Genomic DNA, 16,751 nt, shown 5'->3' with positions numbered 1-16,751 from the left:
AATGTGATGCAATATCAAACTACTCACAGAGGAATATTAAAATACTGAAATAACGGGTCTTCACCAACAATCTTAACTGAATAATGAAGACTACAAACAGTTATATTTCACTGTTTCAGTTTTTGAAAAAATAGCAGATACTTCATCAAGAACTGTTTGACTATGTCAGCAGCTTTCAACAAAAACATTAAAATGCTCATGAAACAACAAATACAAACAAAACCTATTCTATATCATTAATAACTAGTCTTAAAAAACTATAAATGTTTATTCAGTATCAATGGCACATTGTGTACAAGGGTAAAATAGATATTGTCACTATCCTCTTTGTGCACACAGATATATGGCTTGTATGTCTAACATAAATAGCAACACATAATGACTTTACTATTATGAAAGTACAATATGAATTTCATCACAATTTACTGCAAGCAGCAAGGAACACAAAGATTAATAATTACTTCATAAAAGATGCAAACTCAAATGCCCATTCCAGTCATCAGTCTTTAATACAATATGTATTCCAACAACACCTCTTGTAAGGTCCACGTATACAAATGGATCTCAGTTACAACAAATAAATTACAAATTTATGAGCAATTGAATTCAAATACATTGAAAATAAAATGGCTGATTTCAGTGGACTATGGCTATATTAATACATTTATTTTGCACTTAAGTGAATATTAATAGACAAAAGCTTTACAACTTAAAAATGTGATGAAATGAACTTAACAGTCATACAAAATTGTATGTACTTCACATGAGTGGCACAGACTTAAGTTTTAAATGCACAATAATTTCTGTTGTTTAGAGGTTTGTTACTAACAAGTGGGTCAAAATAAAATGATAATACTGATATAATTTGCTGGCATGGTAAATTAGTATAAATTTCCTATTTCAGTTGAAAATCCCCTGTTTATGTTTCATGGGTAATGAATGTGGAAATGAATACTATTATCTATTCAAAAGGAATGTTTTATTCAAGTGGCATGTTCTGTCTATGACTACTTCTCTTTTGTTTTCATGCCAGAACTCTGAAAATTATTTCTTCAGCAGAATTTATTAGCCATGAAAATGTGAACATTTCAAAGGTTGTCAAACAATTTAACATTATAGCACTTGAAAAGTTCAGTAAAGATTATTGGTGCTTTGTTGACAAGATTTTTTTTTTCTCCAGCTACTCCATTTTACTTCATAGACACTCATTTTCTGCAAATACACCATCAGCAGTTCTCCTCAAATATATAAAAAGAAAATTAACACGCAATGCATTAAAATATAACATACGTTTAACATTTCATTTCAGAGTTCAGAACATTTATTTAACTAATCCTATTTATCAGCTACACTGAGGCAAATTTGTACATATCACTTTGTTTATGTTTTAAAAATAATGCAATGCATGTCCTGCAGAATCACAGTTTTGAATGCAACAATAAGATATTAAAAACTTCTGAAAATACAGTAATGATACATGGACTTTATTGTGCTCACTCTGCCCACAAAGCTGGAGCTACTTGAGCTACAGAGGATGAAACAATCACAGGAATTAAAAATGTTTTTCTCTTGTGTGTACAGCTTATCTTCTGCTGCTGTCACTGAAAAAACAGAGAAATATATGATCAATTAACTATTTAAGTTACAGTAAAATATAAGAGTATTATTATTACCATTATTAACACTACTACTAGTAGTAGTATTAGGAGCATTATTACTACTATAAAAATCCAAACTGAGAAATCTTATCTTGTGATCTCTATGATATTGAGCTACTGTAAAAGAGTTGTTCTTACACTGGGTTACTATAAATGATTCATATATTTTCAAAGGTCTACACTTTCCAAAAATTATTTGTACAAATATGACTGGTGGATGAATAAAGCCACAAACTCATCAAGTTTGCACTGTGGCCATCAGTTGTCATTAGGAGTGCAGTGCCTCGACAAGATGCCAAAGCAAAAAGAGAGCTTTCTATGTTGGAATATGCGAAATGTTTATCTGTTACGACAGTACAATGTGTATTTAGAAGGAATTATGGAAAATAATTGCCATGTAAACTGAGCAATGTGCCTTGGTATCAACAATTTAGGGACACTTTTGTCTCTGTCAACAGAAAGTTCCGCAAGGAGTAAAAAAATCTACAGTCTGCTCGAGCCACAAACTTTGAGTACCACAGCAAGCTGTGTTGAAGATTTGGGTATGGTGGTTATATTTCAAACAGTATCACCAACTATCAGATACAAAAAAGAGGCTCCCTTTTATTTCAATTGCAATGGTTCATGACTTTTTTTGGAAAAATGAAGTGTGCATCTGAACAAAACTCTTTAAGCAACAGTCCAGAAAGGCAGTATTTCCCTATATGTAATTACTTGACCTTTTTGTATTTCCTTTTTTGTGAGAATAAATAGTCCCCAGTTTCTGTTCAAGCTATTCTGATGCACATGTAACGTGAATTTTGCCATCTAACACACTGGAATGGAACTGATGGGAAGGCGTAAGAAGAAATTGTAATCCTGAAGCACCCACTTTTTCTGTAACATGCTCTTATATTCACATATTTGCAATGCTATCAAAATTATTTATAATTATAAAATGGAGCTATTATAGCATTAAACAAATGCAAGCTGACCACTAGTAAAAGATATCATTATACTACAATTTTGTAAACATATTGTGTAGCTTTGCAAAACTTCATGATCATGACTAAACCACAGAATACATTGCAACACAGTGATTAGAGTATATGATACACTTTTTTCTTTTTCAGTTAACATTCATTTTCCTCTCTAAATACTGAAACAAGAAATCATCTATCACTTCATGACTTGCAGCAAAGCTAGCATTACACAACCCCCACCTGGCTGCACATGTTTTGATGAAAGATGTGCGTACAAATTTTGGCTGTTTCCGTGACCTCAAAGTTAATCTTTCCACATGAAATTTCTCCATAACATTAAACTAAACTAGGAACCACCTATCCACACATTTCAATCACTGTGATTCTGTAAAGAGAGATTTTGAGAACAGTCATAGGTTATAGTATGCAATTAAACAAATCAGAATCAAAAAACAGGATCTTAGTGCTGGAAGGGCAAGATGGGTGAGGGAGGAGGAGGAGGAAATGTGGCACCATTTCTTGCTAAATAACGGTTAAGACTGCATTTATTGATTGCCAAACATACCAATACTACCACTTTATAATTGGTGCCTAACTGATATAGTCAGAATGGGATTTGGACATATTTTCCTGCCAGGCAGGTAACATTCAGATACATGTGTATGCTTCCTATATTCACATTTTCAGTATTTTTTGACACTGAATAGTAGCATGAGGAAAAAACATCATGAAGGTAGAACTCCGCTGGAAGTTCTTAGAACCCAGAGTCATCCAGCAACTTCAATTGCAAGGAGAATAGCAAAAAAAGGCAAAATTGTTTTATGATTTCATGATAAATGGCTCTGGATACACTCATTTAGGCAGCCAAGCAAGATTAGACTTGTTGCAACTCACCAGGGTGCCCTTGAGTATAAGGGGAAAAATGTAGCAAATATACATAGCACTATGCCAAAACACTCCACCCACTTTCTTAAAAATATCTACAACACTATTGCTTCAAGCCCAACAGTCTTTTATTGGGGCACTCACCATGTGACAATAGTGCTATAGTATTGTTCTGCAATACTAAATTACTTTAAATAGATCACAACGAACATCCAAACATTATGTAGTTAAGTGATCTTCCTTCCATACAGAAGAATGGCACAGATTCAGTGAATTGCACTGAACAATTCAACACCTTGTGCTCCCTCCTAAACCATGCCTCCTATACTATTTCATCATGTACTACTTATGTGCACCTGTTGCTACACTCTTTTCCCTCTCTCTTGCAGCTTACCCCCCTGCCCCCCTTCAGCTCACTCCTGCCCAGTTCCTCTTTCCTCTCGCACAATCTCAGTTGAGCACAAAGAAAGAGTGTGTTTTAACACGTTATAAACTGTACTAAACACAATTCCCAAAACATTAAATGCAGAAACTATTGCTGACCAGTACCTTAATATAACAAGATGAGAAATGTCTTGGAAATGGATAAAAACACTAAGAAAAGTAGGAATTGACTTAATAAGAAATACAAAGAAACTTAGCATACTCACTTTTACGTAATCCTGAGTACTGAGGGTGACACGAGGAAGCCGGGGATAGTGGATATTATCTCCAAAAGCTAAATATGGTGGTTGGCTGTTATAATAATTTGACAAGGTAACTGATTTTTTTTCCTCACCTTTCCTGTATGTAGCAAAGGTTCATGCATGTTAGTACAGAGGATAGAAAGTGGGAATTATACTAGGTTAATATGATGCAAAGGTTAGTTAAGTTAATGAAGAGCACACAGGAATATTAGTTAAGTATTTTTATGTACAAATCCTTTTACATTCGGCTTGCTCCAACATTCTGCTTGTTTCTATGAATATACTTACAAAAGAAGTTACCGTGAAATGTTGCACATGAGTACATAACCCTCCTCCAACATTTTCTACGTCTGAGAAATACTGTTCATAACTGTGTTAATTTGAACAAAAGGCATTTCAATTAGATAAGTTGGCCAGTTAATCATTCTTGTTAAACTACGTGGATTTCAAGTTTGGAAGATTATGAAATACACAAAATGCACTATATCTCACACTAACTGATTTAATGCAGAAATTGATAGTGTATTATGAATCCACTCTCAAGCTTTTCCCACTTCAGCAGTAGCAGTATATTTTACGAATTTCATATGACATACAAGACAACTTCAAAAACAAAACATATGAAAAAGTTACATTTCCTACTAATAAGAGTGTCCATCCTTTACCATGGCAAATAACACAAAATTTCCAAACCTGTTTCACTGAGATTAAACGCACATTAAAGCCATTCGAAGGGTACCAAGTTTCCAGCAGAGCATGTTCATTAAAATCTGTAATGTCTTATGTACTGATCAGTTACTAGTTATGATCACTTAATTAATGGCACACTGGGTGATCTTAAGTATGAGCAACAGCTGAATTTCACTATGATTAAACATATTCTTAGCATAAACCTGCAGATGGCACCACGTACACACACACACATTTATTTCTTTAGATATCAGGACATGGTCTATGACTTTACATTTGTAAACTTAATATCCTTGTGCGATGTCCATTCCACTAGTAAAAAATACCACATTTCCTATGAAAAAAAAATGCCCTTTTTAATGGCCCCAGTATCTTAACAGGCCCATGTAGCATTGTACCATTGTTACTAATTAATAATCCTATGATGAACATGTTGAAAAGGTACAATACTGACATAACAGGTAACTGAATATGTCAATAGGGAACTCATTTTCATTGTTCCAAGGTTTAGCTGCGATGCTGTTGCACCTGCTGAAATTATTGATGGCAAGGGCACACACATAGGTCATCTGTTCTGGGCTGATGAAGTATTTAGTAAAACGTTCATTTGAAAGCACAAAATTGGCTATTCCTCTGAATTCCAGGTCCAGCCATCTGTATGATCTGGGAACACCTTGGGATGAGGAAGTGTCCGGAGGAAGTATTGTCTACCACTGTAACTGTTAGAGTGCTATTTCTTCTTGTTGTCTACAATGCACATTGTAGATGCTAAGGTACTTGAAAGAGTCAACACATTAATTTATTTCTTTAACTGCATTTCACCTGGCTGCTAGCTTCATTTTCTAAACCACCAGCAATAGCAAAACCTTCCACAAAAGAGCTCACGGGTTCATCAATATCAAAACAGTTTTTGTTCGAACGCTTGCTCTGCAGTGGCTACCAACAACGGCTCACCTACCACCGGCTGCTTGTCTCAAGTTGCTGTCCGACCAGGGAAATGCGGTGTGGTGCATCTCTTGTACATTTCGGCTCTCACATTGGTAACCAAAAAATCAACTGTTATTGTAGTTTTGACTTTTCCCACAAAATAACTACAATAAACCAAGTGAACACTGTGCAGTAACAGAATATGCATCAGTTACTGTGACTGTATCCATCAATTGTCATTATAACATAGAGTCACAAGTGGAAAAGCCTAACATTTGCAATATATTGTTCACTTTTGGTTTAATAGAAGGGTAAAAGCAGTAGAAGCAGTTTGAAACATTTGTGTCATGTGTGGAGCAAGTGCTATCACACGAATCACATCAGAAAAGGATTTTATGAAAAGGACAATTGCTATTCACCATACAGTGGAGATGTTGAGTCGCAGTTAGGCACAACATAAAACTGTCAGAAAGTGAGCTTTCAACCAGCAAAGCCTTCATCAAAAATAAACACCACCCACACACACACACACACACACACACACACACACACACACAAAAATGCAATTCTCACATATATGACCACAGTCTCTGGCAACTGAAGGTGGACCGCGAGCAGCAGTGCATGATGGGAGAGGCAACCGTGTAGGGATAAGGAGAAGGCTGGTGCATAGAGGGGAGTGATAGTAGGGGTGAGGACAGTAAAGTACTGCTTGTGGTAGGATACAGGGACGAGCTATAGAGAGGGTAGGGCAGCTAGGTTAGACAGAGAGCGGAGGGAAGGGGTTAGCAGAAAAGGAGAGAAGTAAAAAGACTGAGGGTGTGTTGTTGTTGATGGAACAGAGGGCTTTGTAGTGCTGGAATGGGAACAGCGAAGGGCCTAGATGGGTAAGGACGATGACTAGCAAAGGTTGAGGGCAGGAGGCTGATGGGAATGTAGGATATATTACAGGGAGAGTTCCCACCTGCACAATTCAGAAAAGCTGGTATTGGTGGGAAGGTCCAGATGGCACAGGCTGTGAAGCAGTCATTGAAATGAAGCACGTCGTGTTGGCAGGTGTGCTCAGCAATGGGGTGTCGAGTTGTTTCTTGCTCACACTTCGTCGGTGGCCATTCATGCGGACAGACAACTTGTTGGTTATCATGCCCATGTAGAAAGCAGCACAGTAGTTGCAGCTTAGCTTGTGGATCACATGACTGGTTTCAAAGGAAGGTGATGTTTCTGACCGAACTGGAGTAGGTGGTGGTGGGAGGACATACGGAACGGTCTTGCATCTAGGTCTACTACAGAGATATGAACCATCAAGCAAGGGGCTATGAGTGGGGTTGTGTAGGGATGGACAACTATAATGTGTGGTTTTGGTAGGTGGTAGGATACCACTGTGGAAAGGGTGGGAAGGATATTCAGTAGGAGATTTCACATTTAAGAGCATGATGAAAGTTATTCAAAACCCTGGTAGAGAATGTAATTCACTTGATCCAGACCCAGGTGGTACTGAGTCGTGAGAGGATGCTCCTCTGTGGCAGGGTGGTGGGATTTTGTGAGGTGGTGGGTGACAGGAAATATAAGGCAAGGAAGATCTGTTTTTGTACAAGGTTGGGAGGGTAATTATGATCTGTGAAGGCCTCAGTGAGACCCTCAGTATACTTCGAGAGGGACTGCTCATCACTACAGATGCAATGGCTACAGGTGGCTACGCTGTATGGAAGGGTCTTCTTGGTATGGAATGGGTGACAGCTGTCAAAATGGAGGTACTGATATGGAAAGAGGTACCAATGTAGCCATCTTTGAGGTGGAGATCAACAAAAGGAAGGTGGCTTGTTGGTTTGAGTAGGACCAGGTGAAATGAATGGTGGGGAAGGTGTTTAGATTCTAATGAAATATGGAAGGGTGTCCTCACCCTCGATCCAGATCATGTCATCAATGAATCTGAACCAGGTGAGGGGTTCAGGGTTCTGGGTGTTTAGAAAGGATTCTTCTAGATGGTCCTGGTTGACATAGATTGGTACCATTTGGGTGATCATAGCCGTACCCTGAATTGGTTTATGAGGTAATGTCTTTCAAAAAGAAGTAATTGCGGGTGAGAGGATATAGTTTGTCATGGCAACTAGGAAGGAGGTTGTTCGTTCGGAATCCATTGGGCATTGGGAAAGCCTCACTATTGATGCCATCTCCCTTTACACTAACGTCCCTTATGCTCATGGCCTTAGCACTGTTGAGCACTACTTTTCCCAATGCCCAACAGATTCTAAACCAACAACCTTATCCCTTGTTGCCATAACCAACTACATTCTCACCCATGATTGCTTCACCTTTGATGGCATTACCTACAACCAAATCCAGGGTATGGCTGTGGGCAAGTGCATGGCAACCTCCTATGCCAACCTATTCATGAGCCATGTAGAGGAATCCTTTCTAAACACTCAGTATCACAAACCCCTCAGGCTGGTCAGATTCATTGATGACATATTTATGATCCGTATCAAAAGTGAAGACACACTATTCACATCCCTACAGAACCTCAACGTCTTCTCCCCCATTTGTTTTATCTGATCCTACTTAACCCCAACAAGCCACCTTCCTCGATGTTGATCTCCACCTCAAAGAAGGCTACATCTGTGTCTGTCCATACCAAACCTACCAACAACCAGCAGAATCTCCACTTCAACAGCTGCCACCCATTCCATAACAAGAACTTCTTTCCATACAGCCTAGCCAACCATTGCTGGCGCATTTGTAGTAACGAGCAGTTTCTCTCTAAATATACCAAAGGTTTCACTGAGGCTTTCACAGACTGTAACTACCATTCCAACCTTGTGCAAAAACAGATCTCCCTTGTCTTATCTTTCCAGACACCCACCACCGCACAAAGTCCCACTGTCCAGCCACAGAGGAGCATTGTCTCATGACTCAGTACCAACTGGGACTGGAGCAACTGAATTACATTCTCTGCTATGGTTTCAACTACCTCTTGTCATGCCCTGAAATGAGAAATGTCCTACCCAATATCGCTCCCATACCTTCCACAATGGTATCCCACCATCCATCGAACCTACACAATATACTTCTCAATCCTTACACAACCACTGCTCCCAACCCCTTGACTGATGGCTCATATCCCTGTAGTAGACCTAGATGGAAGACTTGTTCCATACGTCCTCTCACCAACAGCGCCACTGCGACTGCCACCTATTCTAGTCGAGTCAGAATCATCATCTACGTGTGAAACAGTCATGTGATCTACAAGCTAAGCTGCAACTACTGTGCTGCTTTCTATGTGGGCATGACAACGAACAAGCTGTCTGTTCGCATGAATGGCCACCAACCAAGTGCGGCCAAGAAACAGCTCGACACCCCATTGCTGAGCACACCTGTGAACACGACGTTCTTCTTTTGAACAACTGCTTCACAGCCTGTGCCATCTGAATCCTTCCCATTAACACCAGCTTTTCTGAATTGTGCAGCTACTTCCATTCCAGCACTATGCAGCCCTCTATTCCACCAATGAACCCAGTCTCTCTACTTCTCTCATTTTCCGCTACCCCCCCCCCCCCCCCAATCTAACCTCCCTACTGCACCTAGCTGCTCTACCCTCCTATCCTCTTTCCACCTCGTCCCTGTATGCTCGCATCAGCAGCACTTTACTGTCCCCTACCCCTACCCTGTTATCCTTCCCCCTTCACCTTACCCCACCACCTGGTTGCCTCTTCCACCATGCGCTGCTGCCTGCATCTGCCTTTAGTACCGGAGACTGCGGTCATGTGTGTGCGAGTTGCATTTGCATGAGTGTGTATGTTTATGTTGTCTATTTCTGACAAAGGCTTTGTTGGCGAAAGCTCACTTTCCAATTATGTTTTTTTTTGCGCCTATCTGCGACTCAGCACCTCCACTATACGGTGTGTAGCAACTGTCCTTTTCATAATATTGTTCAATTCCATTCTGGACTTTCCTTTGTCATGAAAGGATTTTCTTGTTTCAAGAAAGATCTTTCTGCCAGGAATAGTTTTCCACGTTTAAGAAATCTCAAAAATTGGCATATGTGATGAACTGTGACCATTTAAAAAATTATGTGAAATTTTCATTCAACTGGCAAGGTTCTGGGTGTAGGAGCACTGGATCCTCTAATTCAGCATAATATAAAGCAAAGGGTGAATATTACTGCATTTTTGTTTGAGCGTCATCAGTCTGCTAATTGAGCATTCCTGAGCAATATTGTTACTGATGATGAATTATGATGTCTTTATGTTAACTTCCTAAGAAGAAATGAAAGGCCGAGCCATAACAAAAGATCTCTCCTCTATCAAAGGGCAGTGTGAACAGATAATATTTTGCATCTGGGGGCACAAAAAGGGCATTGCATATTAAAAGCTCCTCCACAGAGGTGTGTCCATCGCGCTTGACATTTGTTGTCAATAATGCTCAATGAGCGAACTGATGACATTCAAACAAAAATGCAATAATAGTCATCCGTCTGGGTTTTGTTGCTTTGAATTAGAGCTTGCAGTACTCCTGCACTTGACTTCTGAACTTTGGATATTGAATGCAAATGTCACACGAAGGTTAAATAGTTACCCTTCATCACATATCAGTTATTGAGACTTCTTCAGGGTAGAAAGTTTTTCATGCCAGAATGATCTCTCTTGACACAAGAAAATCCTTTTTTGATGTGATCTGCCTGCACACAAATATCGAATGTTTCAAGGAGCCTCCGCTGCATTCACCCCTTTATTAAAAACCCAATGCTACCAATATTTCACAAATTGTGAACCTTTTCACTTGCGGCTATTTTATAATGCTTAAATAATGTTCATAAGATACAAGTATACAAAATTCAATTTGTAACTTCAAGACCTACACTAGAACTTCAATTAAGAGAACAACAATTGATAAATACCCTTGCTGTAACTTAAGCATGTTGTATACTGCACAGTGTTTGCTCTGTTTATCAAAGTTATTTTGTGCGGAAAATCAACATAGAATAAGAAACGAATTTGTGCTTAGCAATGCGAGAATAGAAACTTTCGCAAGATGCACCACAACACACCACATTCATCTGGTCAGGTGGCAGAGAGTGTTGAGTGGACCAGTGGGCGTTTTAGGGTGAATAAACACACTACCATGAACTGTTCCGACCTTGTGGCAACTATGAGCTCTTTTCTGGACGGCATTGCTATTACTGATGGGTCAGAAACTGAAGCAAATTATCTTTGAGGTTTCATCTGATTGATACCTTTAGCAGACAGCCGAAACGTGGATAAAAAAGGTAAAGGAATGAGTGGACTCAACCAGCAACTCTTTGTCTGCATTGTCCAATGTTTACATGAGCAGATACAAAACTGTAACAACTCAAGTGGAAGATAACAGTTCCTCCAGACACTTCTTCATCATACAGTGTTGCCGGACTGTGCAGATGGCTGGACTTAGAATTCTTAGGGGCAGCCAGTTTTTGTGCTGTCAAGTGTAACAATGTGTGGGAAGGCCCAAGTATTTCAATGGATACAACATTTTCAAACCAACTCTAAACATGACTCATTAAGTATGTTAAGGAAATTTCATAATTTTGAATGAGACAAGGAGGGCTAACATTCTGCTAACAGCAGTTTTAGTATTATTTATCCATTACCAAGAGATTCTAATCAAGGCAGCTTGTGAACATCCAACAGGGCTCACTGCTTCCATTATACTGGAAAAGTCACTGTACTTTTAAAATCTGCCTTCGTAGAGCTCTCTGAAATCTGCAGCTTTCTTACTCTGTCTTTGTATATGTCATTAATTTAATGATTTCTAAATGGTAGCTCGTATCTTAAAAATAGCACCAGGCAACATCCATTATTTACTTATTCATTCATTCTTTGCCCATGGGTTCACAGACAGTCTTCACCCTACTGGAGTAATGGTCCTGATACTTGGTTTATTATTGCACACATTTATGTACCACCCTGCAGTGGCTCTAGCCTTTGTAAATTATTTTCACTTTGGAATTATGAACTCCTGTGTCCGTTTTGATCCATGTCTACAAATAAACTGAGGTTATCATTATTGTTCCATTAAAATAACTTTCGACTTTCTGACATTTAGCTCCCAGGAAAAAGAGACGACACTGTTGCTATGGCAATCACAATGGCAAGCCAGCCTTCCCTCTATCCCACCAACATATAACACCATCAAGTAGAGTGCATCTTCCTGTTGCTTTGCAATCATTAAACAGTAGAACATTGTGTTGAATATCAGTGGTAACTGACTGGTGCATTCAGAATAGCCTATCCAGAAATCTCTTTGCTCTCAACTGTCAAAAGTAACACATTGATTTAATCACACTTCAGTTAGTCAAACCACCCTCACTTCCAAAATGAGCTTGTAATAAAATATGTCTTAATCTTCTCCACTGGACAACTACTGTACAATTTATTATGAGGGCATGTTGAAAAATAATGCTTCAAAATTTTTTACTCTGTTCTCAGTATTGGATGAGGCTTTACATGGCATGCCTTGGTTGACTTTCTCGCTTTGCTGACAAGTTGCAACCCTCCACATCTGGAAAACTCCAAACTGCTGCATGTAACATAAAGGTGTGTAATGTAACTATGTCACAACATGAAAAACAGCATGCTATAATTGAGTTTCACAAAGAGTTTGTCCACACATGGAGCACCCTCTCCTTCAGCATGACAATGCCAGACCACACATGAGCACTGCGACATCTGCAATATTCGGACGCATTAGTTCACGGTCATAGATTATCCTCCATACAGTCCCAATCTGGTCCCATCCGATTTTCATGTTTCCAAAACATAAAGAACACCTTTGAGGTATTCATTTTTATAGTGCTGAATTGATGCAAGCAGAGGTGAGGTTGTGGCTCCATCAACAAAGCTAAACATTTTACAGTGATGGTATCAACATACTGGTCTTTTGTTGGGAGAAATGTGCTTGTCACCAGGGTGACTATATTGATAAATAAACTCTTTGTCTTTAAATATGTCTGCTTGTGTCTGTATATGTGTGGATGGATGTGTGTGTGTGTGTGTGTGTGTGTGTGTGTGTGTGTGTGTGTGTGTGTGTGTGTGTGTGTGCGTGCGCGCGCGAGCGAGTGTATACCCGTCCTTTTTTCCCCCTAAGGTAAGTCTTTCCGCTCCCAGGATTGGAATGACTCCTTACACTCTCCCTTAAAACCCCCATCCTTTTGCCTTTCCCTCTCCTTCCCTCTTTCCTGATGAGGCAACAGTTTGTTGCGAAAGCTTGAATTTTGTGTGTATGTTTGTGTTTGTTTGTGTGTCTATCGACCTGCCAGTGCTTTCGTTTGGTAAGTCACATCATCTTTGTTTTTTGATAAATAAATATGTAGACATGAGGAATAAAGATGTAGAATGTTCATAAACTTTGTTTTATTTAAATAGCTTTAAGAGTTTTCACAAAAAAATTCAGCGGCATTACTTTTCAACACATCCTCGTACAAATGGTTCAATTACCTTCATACCTAATGGAGCACCTACCTCTCAACAAGAGGAACACGTGGGATGCTGATGTTGCCACCACTATCCATCTGTTCTACCACAGTTCTGGATGTTTTTGAATCATCATGCATGTTAGTAGGTGTAAGAAATAATTTTATATATATATATATATATATATATATATATATATATATGGTTATAATAGAGGGAAACATTCCACGTAGGAAACATATATCTAAAAACAAAGATGATGTGACTTACCAAATGAAAATGCTGGCAGGTCGACAGACACACAAACATACACACAAAATTCAAGCTTTCGCAACAAACTGTTGCCTCATCAGGAAAGAAGGAAGGAGAGGGAAAGACGAAAGGATGTGGGTTTTAAGGGAGAGGGTAAGGAGTCATTCCAATCCCGGGAGCGGAAAGACTTACCTTAGGGGGGAAAAAAGGACGGGTATACACTCGCACACAAACACATATCCATCCACACATATACAGACACAAGCAGACATATTCAAAGACAAAGAGTTTGGGCAGAGATGTCAGTCGAGGCGGAAGTGCAGAGGCAAAGATGTTGTTGAATGACAGGTGAGGTATGAGTGGCGGCAACTTGAAATTAGCGGAGATCTTTGCCTCTGCACTTCCGCCTCGACTGACATCTCTGCCCAAACTCTTTGTCTTTGAATATGTCTGCTTGTGTCTGGATGTGTGTTTGTGTGCGAGTGTATACCCGTCCTTTTTTCCCCCTAAGGTAAGTCTTTCCGCTCCCGGGATTGGAATGACTCCTTACCCTCTCCCTTAAAACCCACATCCTTTCGTCTTTCCCTCTCCTTCCCTCTTTCCTGACGAAGAAACCGTTGGTTGCGAAAGCTAGAATTTTGTGTGTATGTTTGTGTGTCTATCGACCTGCCAGCGCTTTCGTTTGGTAAGTAACATCATCTTTGTTTTTAGATATATTTTTCCCACGTGGAATGTTTCCCCCCCCTATATATATATATATATATATATATATATATATATATATATATATATATATATATATATATATATATATATATATATATATATATATATGTATATATATATATATATATATATATTCATTTAGAATTTCCAAAACAATACAGGAAAATTTTCTTCAAAAATTATCATATACAGTGCAAACAATCCAGAAGCCAAACAGTGTATAAACTTACCTGCCAACACGGGGAATATGGAAAATGCCTGGGATTGCAATTTGTTTTGAACGGTCACCGGGCTGAGAGTCCATATTTGTACTTTTACCAGTATCAGAATGTGAATATGATCTACAAATAAAAATATTCATATTCTGGATGATTTTGAGTTAGCATGCATGTTAGTAGATGTAAGAAATTAAAAAAATTCATTGAGAATTCCCGAACAATATGAGAAAACTTTCTTCATGAATTATCATATACAGTGCAAGTTAATCCAGAAGCCAAACAGTGTATAGACGTACCTGCCAACACGGGGAATATGGAAAACGTCTGGGATTGTAATTTGTTTGGAGCCGTCACCTGGATGAGAATACATTTTTGTACTTTTAGCAATATCAGAACTTGAATATGACCTCCTACAAAAGAAAATATTCATATTCTGGATGATTTTGAGTAAGCATGCGTGTTAGTAGATGTAAGAAATAAAAGAAAATATATATATATATTTCATTTAGATTTTCCAAACAATATTAGAAAATTTTCTTCACGAATCATCACATAAAGTGCAAGTTAATACAGAAGCCAAACAGTGTATAGACATACCTGCCAACACGAGGAATATGGAAAATGTCTGGGATTGTAATTTGTTTGGAGCTGTCACCTGGATGAGAATACATTTTTGTACTTTTACCAATATCAGAACTTGAATATGACCTCCTACAAATGAAAATATTCATATTCTGGATGATTTTGAGTTAGCATGCATGTTAGTAGATGTAAGAAATAAAAAAAAAAATTCATTGAGAATTTCCAAACAATATGAGAAAACTTTCTTCACGAATTATCATATACAGTGCAACTTAATCCAGAAGCCAAACAGTGTATAGACGTACCTGCCAACACGGGGAATATGGAAAACGTCTGGGATTGTAATTTGTTTGGAGCTGTCACCTGGATGAGAATACATTTTTGTACTTTTACCAATATCAGAACTTGAATATGACCTCCTACAAATGAAAATATTCATATTCTGGATGATTTTGAGTAAGCATGCGTGTTAGTAGATGTAAGAAATAAAAGAAAAAAAATATATATATATTTCATTTAGATTTTCCAAACAACATGAGAAAATTTTCTTCACAAATCATCACATAAAGTGCAAATTAATACAGAAGCCAAACTGTGTATAGACATACCTGCCAACACGGGGAATATGGAAAATGTCTGGGACTGTGATTTGTTTGGAGCTGTCACCTGGATGAGAGTCCATATTTATACTTTTACCAATATCAGAACTTGAATATGATCTTCTACAAATGAAAATATTCATATTCTGCATGATTTTGAGTCAGCATGCATGTTAGTAGATGTAAGAAATTTAAAAAAAAAATTTCATTTAAATTTTCCAAACAATATGAGAAAATTTTCTTCACGAATCATAACATGAAGTGCAAGTTAATCCAGAAGCCAAACAGTGTATAGACATACCTGCCAACATGAGGAATATGGAAAAGTCTGGGACTGTAATTTGTTTGGAGCTGTCACTTAGCTTAGAGTCCATATCTGTACATTAACTAGTATCAAAATATGAACATTATTTCCTACAAATTGAATTCATCACGCATGAAAGAAAACTCCTCAAAATGCGCAGTAAGTGTTACAAAATTGTGGAAGTAGTGAAACAATATTAATGTCTTCGGGCAATCTCAGTAGCTCATCTTTGTATGTCCAGAATGCCAGTGACACATGGCAGCTAACAAATAATAATAAATCAGGCACTGAGCTGTATGTGTGGGTGCAGAGCAAGATCTTTGGCCTAACAATATTGAAGATAATTAGTTCTAACTAAGAGTGAACAATAAACTGAAATAAAAGGTAACAATGGTACTCTTCTCCCATCCAAACATTCAGGTTTAGTTTCTTTCATAATTTGCTTAAAGAAAATGCTAGGATAGGCACTGTGAAAATTCTTTTCAGTTCAAATGCGCATCCTTTGTGTACTAATCTCCATAAAGGATATTATGTGCTAACAGATGCTAGATGAACCTCCCAAGCAATATGATACACAAGATAAAAATAAGCTTAGAGTAAAGCCAAGTACCACATGAAACTAAAGTGACATGATGGTTCTAAATGCAGTTGCACCTTCAGCTGCTGTTTCCACATATTTTAGCCAAAATTCTAGTTATGGAGTAGTCAATTGTGTGTCAACTGAATTTGGGCATGCACAAATGTCATTGAGCAACTTATGTAAGTACACTGAGCCGACAAAAGTCATGGGATACCTCCTAATATCAGCTAGACCTCC

At 38.3% G+C, this 16,751-nt stretch overlaps 1 protein-coding gene across 1 annotated transcript in view; it reads right to left on the bottom strand.

The window, feature by feature from the left end:
- Positions 1 to 1,021: 1,021 nt before the first annotated feature.
- Positions 1,022 to 16,751, bottom strand: part of LOC124778016 (prominin-like protein) — a 519,332-nt gene continuing 503,602 nt past the window's right edge. Inside the window, 1 exon segment of the mRNA XM_047253593.1 lies at positions 1,022 to 1,601. Within this exon segment, the coding sequence (XP_047109549.1) occupies positions 1,583 to 1,601 (19 nt within the window). The 3' untranslated portion in view covers positions 1,022 to 1,582.

The sequence above is a fragment of the Schistocerca piceifrons genome, chromosome 2 (assembly GCF_021461385.2).
Source record: "Schistocerca piceifrons isolate TAMUIC-IGC-003096 chromosome 2, iqSchPice1.1, whole genome shotgun sequence".
NCBI lineage: Eukaryota > Metazoa > Arthropoda > Insecta > Orthoptera > Acrididae > Schistocerca > Schistocerca piceifrons.
The sequence above is the reverse complement of the archived record's forward strand: the minus strand, read 5'-3'. Positions and strand labels throughout refer to the sequence as shown.